The sequence below is a fragment of the Lutra lutra genome, chromosome 3, assembly GCF_902655055.1.
Source record: "Lutra lutra chromosome 3, mLutLut1.2, whole genome shotgun sequence".
Taxonomy (NCBI): domain Eukaryota; kingdom Metazoa; phylum Chordata; class Mammalia; order Carnivora; family Mustelidae; genus Lutra; species Lutra lutra.
The window spans coordinates 130,003,390-130,012,877 of NC_062280.1; the positions used below are offsets into that span (position 1 = coordinate 130,003,390).

At 40.5% G+C, this 9,488-nt stretch overlaps 1 protein-coding gene across 1 annotated transcript in view; it reads left to right on the plus strand.

Annotated features, from left to right (window-relative positions):
- KL (klotho) overlaps window positions 1-6,577 on the plus strand; it is a 44,173-nt gene extending 37,596 nt beyond the window's left edge. Inside the window, exons 4-5 of the mRNA XM_047723127.1 lie at window positions 2,596-3,697; window positions 4,240-6,577. Coding sequence (XP_047579083.1) covers window positions 2,596-3,697; window positions 4,240-4,577 — 1,440 coding nt within the window. The 3' untranslated portion in view covers window positions 4,578-6,577. The remainder of the gene's footprint in view (window positions 1-2,595; window positions 3,698-4,239) is intronic.
- The last annotated feature ends 2,911 nt before the right edge of the window (window positions 6,578-9,488 follow it).

Here is a 9,488-nt window from a genome sequence, read left to right on the forward strand (position 1 = left end):
GTAGGGCGGGCCCAAGGAGGGTGTGCATATATTTTAATTTACAAGCTTTTCTCCATACTCTTAACACATTATATTAAAGCCCTGAGAAGTAATTTTTCAACCATGGAAATTAATTTCTTCCCTCCTGGCTAGCATCTCAAACTCCTAATACAAATAAATTCCTAATATTAATAATAAAAAAAAAAACTTTAAAAAGAATATCCCAGTAAGGGTACCACCTGTCTGAAGTCTGACCTCCGGCTTGTTCATGTGGACTGTCACTGTCACTGGACCTAATTTCCCAGATGACAGGTTTGTTTTCCCATAACCACTAATGCTCATAGAAAACACAGGTACTTAACTGCTACGCGTTGGGGACATAGAGCTTCTTTAACCTTGGCCACTATCAGGAAAAGATTTCTTCCATAATATACTAAATACATACTTTATGCCCATTTCTTCTGAAAGACTCCACTTGATTTTTCATTTTTTTTATTAAGAAAAGTCAACCAGGGACGCCTGGGTGGCTCAGTTGGTTAAGCCGCTGCCTTCAGCTCAGGTCATGATCCCAGGGTCCTGGGATCGAGTCCCGCATCGGGCTCCTTGCTCAGTGGGGAGCCTGCTTCTCTCTCTGCCTCTGCCTCTGCCTGCAGCTCTACCTGCTTGTGTTCTCCCGCTGGCGCTCTCTCTCTCTCTCTCTAAAAAAAAAAAAAAAGAAAGAAAAGTCAACCAATTAATGACGGCTAGATAGAATTATGCCCAAGTGCTCATTTCTAAGTGTCCTGTATTTTCAAAAAATAAATGCCTCCTGCCCCCAGATATTATACCTTAGTCTCTCATATTTGTTTGCAGATGAGCTGAATAAAAGCTGCTGTTTTGGGAAAATTGTGGTAGAAAAGTTACAAATTTAGTTAACTCAGAGCTCTGTGAGAATAATCCAAAGAATTCCTTCAAGCTATGAACACTTTCACTTCAAAAGAGCATGCAAATATTTTCTCTTGCAAAGCTGAGGAAACAAGATTTGTGGGTGCATCACAGTGGAAAAGTACTTCTCACAGCATTCCCACAGTACTAGGGGAAATGCACGTGTGGGTGATCTACAAGGGACAGTTCTCCAGAGAAAGCAATTTCCCTGTGACATGCTGGTGTTTTATTACTTTCCTTTATAAACACAGCACTGAGCCCTCCAGAGAAGCAGCAAAGCAGCTCAGGCCACAACTTGCAAAGAAACCTCTGCTAGAGATTCCAAACCAGAGTTTGACCCCTGCTTGTATTCCGAGGGTGGGGCAAACCCAGGCACCTATTCTAACAGGACTGTTTCAGAAGAGAGCACTGGTTTGGTCAGTGGGTCCTTAGAATGAACTTAGAGTGTGCCTTTTCCTCCACGGTTAACACGTGGAGGGAGCATTTTGTGGTTCAGTTTTACAATCTATCTGCTTTTCCTAAATACCCATTTTCATTTTGGAGGCTAATTCATCAGATGATTGAAAACCACTGGCCTCATGAGCATCACAGAAAAATAACATTTTAAAATTATGCTCAAATAGCCCAGTATGTGTAAATGACAATATTGTTCCTCATTTCCACATTCTCTAACACTTTTTCCATCAGATCGAATTTAAGTTCTGTTTTTGACACTAAAGCCGATAAAAAGCAACAGTTCCACATATCTAGCATGTTCTTTGCCTAAAGCAAACTTCAATTTAGAACGTGATTTTAAGATGCATGATTTAATTTAATTTTTTTTTATTTTTATTTTTTTTAAAGATTTTATTTATTTATTTGACAGAGAGAGATCACAAGCAGGCAGAGAGACAGGCAGAGAGAGAGGAGGAAGCAGGCTCCCTGCTGAGCAGAGAGCCCGATGCGGGGCTCGATCCCAGGACCGGGAGATCATGACCTGAGCCGAAGGCAGCGGCTTAACCCACTGAGCCACCCAGGTGCCCCGCATGATTTAATTTTAAATATCATTGCGTTTTCTGACTCTAACTCGCTCAGATTCTATGCTTCATCTTTTTGTCCATTTTTTTAAAATTTAGGAATCTCATATTATTGGTGATTTCTTATATTAAAATACAAACGTTCAAAAGCACTTTGCTTGCTAAACACAGACCAGAGGTGTGTGAGAATCATTAAGGTTTTTCACATGAAATGATTTTTTTAAAAAATCAGATTTTGGGTTTTTTTTTTGTATTTTTCCTTTTCAAAATTATTTAATTATTTTATTTATTATCATTATTACGTTCAATTAGCCAGCATACAGAACATCAGTAGTTTTTGATGTAGTGTTCGAGGACTGATAAGTTGCTTATAACACGCAGTGTTCCTCACCCCATGTGCCCTCCTTACCCATCACCCCCCCAGATTTAAAAAAAAGAAACATTAAAGCAGCAGTGCAAGAATTAGAACTATAGGTAAAGCAAATATGCATTAAAAAGTGGAATTTTTTTTTTTTTTTCTTCACGAGCTGAACAATTAAGGAAAAATGGTTTAAACCTCCTGCTGGAAAGGCTCCCTTTCTGCTCCTTCTGCTTGGCTAGCTTCGCGGAAGGGACCGCGCGGAACTCCTCTTCCGGGGCGGTCAGGTGAAGCTAACACCTCCTCCTCTCCCGGCAGGTGGACACCACCCTGTCTCAGTTCACCGACCCGAACGTTTACCTGTGGGATGTCCACCACAGTAAGCGGCTGATTAAGGTGGACGGGGTGGTGACCAAGAGGCGGAAGTCCTACTGCGTGGACTTCGCCGCCATCCGGCCGCAGATAGCCTTACTCCAGGAGATGCACGTCTCGCATTTTCACTTCTCGCTGGACTGGGCCCTGATCCAGCCGCTGGGCAACGAGTCGCAGGTGAACCACACGGCGCTGCACTACTACCGCTGCGTGGTCAGCGAGCTGGTGCGCGCCAACATCACCCCGGTGGTGGCGCTCTGGCGGCCCGCCGCCCCTCACCACGGCCTGCCGCCGCCCCTGGCCAAGCACGGCGCCTGGGAGAACCCGCGCACCGCCCTGGCGTTCGCCCAGTACGCCCGCCTGTGCTTTCGGGATCTCGGCCGCCACGTCAAGTTCTGGATCACGATGGGCGAGCCGTACGCGCGCAACATGACCTACAGCGCCGGGCACAACCTGCTGAAGGCGCACGCGTTGGCTTGGCGCGTGTACGATGAGAAGTTCAGGGCCTCTCAGAAGGGGAAAATATCCATAGCCCTGCAGGCCGATTGGATCGAACCCGCCTGCCCTTTCTCCCCGAAGGACAAAGAAGTGGCCGAGAGGGTTTTGGAATTTGACATCGGCTGGCTGGCCGAGCCCATTTTCGGCTCTGGGGACTACCCACGTGTGATGAGGGACTGGCTCGACCGAAGAAACAATTTCCTTCTCCCGTATTTCACGGAGGAAGAAAAAAGGCTAATCCGGGGCTCCTTTGACTTTCTGGCTGTAAGCCATTACACCACCATCCTTGTCGACTGGGAAAAAGAAGACCCAGTGAAATACAACGATTACCTGGAAGTGCAGGAAATGACCGACATCACCTGGCTCAACTCTCCAGGTCAGGTGGCCGTGGTGCCCTGGGGCTTGCGCAAAGTTCTCAACTGGCTGAAGCTGAAGTACGGAGACCTCCCCATGTATATAATAGCCAACGGCATAGACGACGATCCGCTCGCAGCCCAAGACAGGCTGAGGGTGTATTACATGCAGAATTATGTCAACGAAGCTCTGAAAGGTAAGGGGTCCTAGAAACAGCCGCCCCTTGAAGCCTATGGCCCCCCCCGAGGGTGTGATGCCCGATAGGCGCTCAACCATATACGCCTACCGTCGCTCTCGGAGGAAAAGTGTTGTCCGTTCCCTGCCGTGCTGAACAAGTCCAAGATAGACCTATATTCTCCCCCAGGGGTCATGGAGTTTAGCTAAAAGTGGGAGACCCTAGAAAAAGAGTGGAAAATTCCCTAACACCTGTTCTGGGCCTGTAAAAGCATAGAGTCCTTTGTCCCCCATCTCAGATGGGTTTACAACACTCTTGCCTCCTTCGTGTGCATAAAGATTGAACCCAAGTTCATCATAGGAGGTTGAATTATATAAAACCTACTATGCTGACTGTAGCTCAATATTTGTCCTCTCATGAAAGAAGCCTTTTATGGTTAAACCTAATTTAGTTTTATTAAATGGCATTGAAAGTTTCCGTGATGCACTCCCTAATGCTGTGTAAGAGTGAAGTGTTGTGTGCAAAAATATTTTAACAACCATTCTGTCCTTTTGTTTTTCTAGCCTACATACTGGATGGTATCAATCTTTGTGGATACTTTGCTTATTCATTTCATGATCGCTCAGCTCCGAAGTTTGGCCTCTATCATTATGCAGCAAATCAGTTTGAGCCCAAACCGTCCGTGAAACATTACAGGAAAATTATTGACAACAATGGCTTCCCGGGTCCCGAGACTCTGGGAAGATTTTGTCCAGAGGAATTCACCCTGTGCTCCGAATGCAGCTTTTTTCATACCCGAAAGTCTTTACTGGCTTTCATCACTTTCCTACTTTTTGCTTTTATTATTTCTCTTTCTCTGATTTTCTACTACTCTAAGAAAGGCAGAAGAAGTTATAAATAGTCCTGGACAGTTTCCTATTCTTTTATTTTGAAATAATTATGCACATACATCAGCTTTTAACCATTTGTACTTCTCAGTGTTGTAAAACTATAGATTTCATTTATCCGACTTTCAGGAAAATTTTATATGGCATAGGACAGATGTTTGGAAATGAGCGTAAGTGATTGTAAAATATTGAATAATGTGAATAGTGCCTGGATTTGTTTGTTTTTGTTTTTGTTTTTTGGTTTGGAGGATGATCAGTGAGTGTCAGGGGCCATGATTTCTGCAGCATCCTCTAACGAATGTATGTGAAGTGGGAACCATTCTGTAATTTTTTTTTAATAGGAATTGAATGACCTTATCAGTGCCCATTCCTTAATGTAGTGTTTATCTTGAAGTAATAATTGCAGACTTTGGAATAGAAGTTAAGTCCCAAGTAACCATACTCAAGTAACCAACTACCATGATACGCTTAATGGTCTCTGTTGAACCAAGTTTCCCTTGAAAAAGAAATGGCAGAATAGAGGTGAGATGACAAAGGTGAGATGGACAAAGGCCCTACGCTGCAACATTCCTTTTAAAAGCAGTGTTTCTAGCAAATGCTGCTAATATTAATTTACGTATCTGGTTAATGATATGTTTAGCAGAGCAAATGATAGAACTTTATTTTATGTGACGTTCAAGGCCCACTCCAGGCCCTTTGGTCCACGCGGGCTTTGGGTTACTGGAGCCTTGTCAAGGGCCTGCGCATAGAGGACTTTGAATGTTTGCAGAAAAATAAACATGAATCATGAGATGTTGGGCTCTTCAGGAAGCATAAACCGAATGTGAAATGCATTATACTGTATGGCTCTAGGAAGAGGAAAGGAGAAAAAAGTACTTATGAGCAACATTATGATTAATTTGATTATAACCCTTTGATTTTAGAGCACTCCTTGCAATGAATGATGTGACCTTTCCTGAGCAAATAAGAATGAAATAATAACTCATCCTGTGAAGAGTGACTTCACTTGCTGTTCTTTAGAATGTGGCAAGATTTCTTTGAATTGTTTTTTTTTTGTTTTTTGTTTTTTGTTTTTTTGTAGTTCTTCATAGGCTCCAAAGCATTTGGTCTGATAACACTGGAAGATTTGTCTCTGTGATTGCTGAGGTTTATTTAATATTTTCGCTGCAACTTCTGTAGAACTAACTCTGAACTAGTTTTGCTTTGACCTTTCACATTGAAACATGCTACTGATTTCTAGAAAGGGCTAATGAGGTCTTATCCTTTAATGCCCCTTAAACAAGTTTTGCTGATTTTCAGACAAGGGTCTTTCTGTTTCACTAGTGCTGTGCATGATCCCAGTGTTTGTTTTATAGATAAGCCAGTATCATATCAGGCAAGGTAAACCACTATCATATCAAGCATAACTAATCTTGCTGACACAGAGTTATGGTGTATAATAAAATGCTGTACTGTGTTATGTATCATCTTCAGAGGTGGTATGATCTTTTTTCCATGAAAGATAAGCTTTTGTTGGTATTCTTTTAAAAATTAGACTTATTACAAATAGAAACTAGAGAATAATAGATTCTTCTATGTATATATATTTTTCTAATTCTAAGAGTAATATATGTTCATTGTAAAAAATTTAAAAGCATAGAAAGTATATGTAAAGAGAAAAAATGACCTGTAGTCTCACCACCAATAATATAGCCTATGTATCTTATATTGCATGGAGTTGGATCATATTGTAAATAATCATGTATCTTTATTAATTTTTATCATGTGTGTTTCTTTTGTCGTTAGTCTTCAAAAGCATGATTTCTAGTTATAAAGTGATCCCACTCTATGAATTTATTGCAACTTATGTAACCATTCCTATTGGTTGGATTAATTTATTGTTAATTACTGTAAATGTTTAAAAATTTTCTTGCTACATCATTTTCATTTCCTTGAGTGTGGACAGAAGTAATTCGGTCTTTTGATGAAGTATTGTAATAAATCTGCCTGCAACTTTGCCTCTTTCATAATCATATAACTGGCTTCCAGATACGTTTCTTTAAAAACAATTTTTTTGAGTTGACTTAACTATACAGAATATGAGTGGTGGGTCTGACAGAGAGGCTGGAAAATAGGAGGGATGGAGGGTGCCCCAGGCCCATCCCTGTGGTTGACCTGAGACTTTCAGACACAGAGAAAGCAAAATAGAGGAAGAGCTGAAAAAGACAAAACAGACACCAAAGCGTCAAAGAGAAATGACATCTTAAAACCATCCAACCCAGTTATAGTGCAAGCAGCATGCTAACGTGGAGCACTCTTGGACTTTAGGAGGAGGTCGGTGGCTCCCACCGCAGGAAAGGAGGGGTGGTACCCCTTGGGTCTGTCCAGACCCCAGGAAGGAGGAGGGAGGTGGGGCAGGAGGCGGGACTTCCTGTCAGAACACCGCCCTCCTTCCGTATCAGTCCTTGTAATATTCCCCTCACGAGTCCTGGGTATTTCATCACTTTACTTTTTTCTTTTCTTTTCTTCCTTCCTTCCTTCCTTCCTTCCTTCCTTCCTTCCTTCCTTTCTTTCTTTCTTTTTTAATATAGAGACTGTTCCCCTGGAACTCCTGCATCTCTTATTAGGTTGTGCAGTCAAGTGTAAAGGGACATTAGGTGGTAAACTGTGGTTTCCCGAGACCTCTTGGCTTAATTTCTGCCACACTTGTATTTGCCCTACCTTCACAGCCCCCGCTTTGGGTCCAGGTGTACCCCTTGTACTTATGCCTTGTTCCTTTTGCCTGGGTTTGGAAGGATGGTTTTTCAGATTCATTAAAAACATTTTTCATTTTATTTTTGGTCTTCCACAGACAGTAATTAGAATCAATTAATGCCTTGGAAGCTTTATCTTTATACTATTTATAACAATGCTGTCCAATAGAAAGGGAGTGCAAGCTGCATATTTTAAATTTTCTGTGGTCCCATTAAAAAAATTAAAAAGCGCAGGAGAATTGAAGTTTAATGCTATATATTATTTTCCCAACATAATCAAAATACCATAACTTCAATGTAATCAATATAAAAATGATTAAGATTTTTACATACTTTTTTTTTATACTAAGTCTTAGGAGTCTGGTGTGTGTTTTACCTGTGTGGTACATCTGGTGCTCAATTTGGATTAGCCAGATTGTAAGGGCTCAATAGTCACATGTGGCTTAATGGCCGCTCCATTGGACAGTGCAGGTCTATAAAGAAAGCCTTGCTCTGCTAAGTTAATTAATAGCATAGTAAGATACCCAAAATATTTAATAAGTTAGAAAAATGAACTTCTTAAAAGAGCTCTATAGTCCATGGAAATATCTGACAAGGAAATTTATAATTAAGCTAAACTATTGCTTAAAACAAATATTTTAAAACATCTATGTAGGAAAACAAAAATAAATTCAAAATGGGTGATTATCCTAGAGGAGAACACAGGCAGCAACCTCTTGGACCTTGGCCATATCAATTCCTTGCTAGTTAGACACATCTCCAGAGGCAAGGGAAATAAAAGCAAAAGTGAACTATTGGGATTTCATCAGTATAAAAAGTTTTTGCACAGCAAAGGAAACAATAAAATTAAAAGGCAACCTATGGAATGGGAGAACATATTTGCAATGACAAAACATAAAGGACTAGTATCCAAAATCTATAAAGAACTTCTCAAACTCAGCAACCAAAAAACAAAAAATGCAGTCAAGAAATGGGCAGAAGACACGAGAAGACATTTCTCTAACGAAGACATACAGATGGCTAATAGACACATGCAAAAATGCTCAACATCACTTATCATAAGGGAAACACAAATCAAAATCATAATGAGATACCACCTCGCACCAGTCAGAATGGCTAAAATTAACAAGTCAGGAAACAACAGATGTTGGCAAGGATGCTCAGAAAGGGGAATCCTCCTACCCTGTTGGTGGAAATGCAAGCTGGTGCAGCCACTCTGTTAAACAGTATGGAGGTTTCTCAAGAAATTAAAAATAGAACTACTGTAGACCCAGCAATTGCACTACTAGGTATTTATGCAAAGGACACAAAAGTAGAGATTCTAAGGCGCACATGTACCACAGTGTTTATAGCAGCAATGTCCACAATAGCCAAACTATGGAAAGAGCCCAGATGTCCATTGACAGATGAATGGATAAAGAGGTTTTATATATATATATATATATATATATATATATATATATATATATATATATGGAATATTACACAGCCATCAAAAGAATGAAATCTTGCCATTAGCAATGACATGGAACTAGAGGGAATTATACTAAGTGAAATAAGTAAGCCAGATGATTTCATTGATATATGGAATTTAAGAAACAAGACAGAGAACATAGGGGAAGAGATGGAAAATAAAATAAGATAAAAACAGAGACTCTTAACTCTAGGGAACAAATGAAGGGTTGCCAGAAGGGAGGTGGGTAGGGAATGGGCTAACTGGGTGATGGGCATTAAGACAGGCACTTGAGGTAATGAGCACTGGGTGTTATATACAACTGATGAATCACAAACTTTACCCCAAAACTAATAAACTATATGTTAACTAACTTGAATTTAAATGCAAAAAATAGTTCTATGTGGAATGGAGAATTCTGGAACTAGTTTTGAATATCAAATTCAAGTGGTAGAATTAAACTGTTTTTGTTTTTACATAATCTATCCCATTTTTTCTCTCAAAATGCCTTTCTTCTGAGTAAATAGAGCAATTATATTGTCCTATAGCATCTCCATTTAATATTTAATATTGAACAATGTTGCTCAAAATTTCTGTCTGGGAAGGAGAACGTTAATTTAGATGACATGGACCAACCTTGACAGAGAGCCTGGGTTCTAGAAGGAAAGCAGAGGCTATGTCTTTTTGTTTTGTTTTGATTTTCAGTATTTAGCCCGCTGTCTTATACAAAATACTCTTCA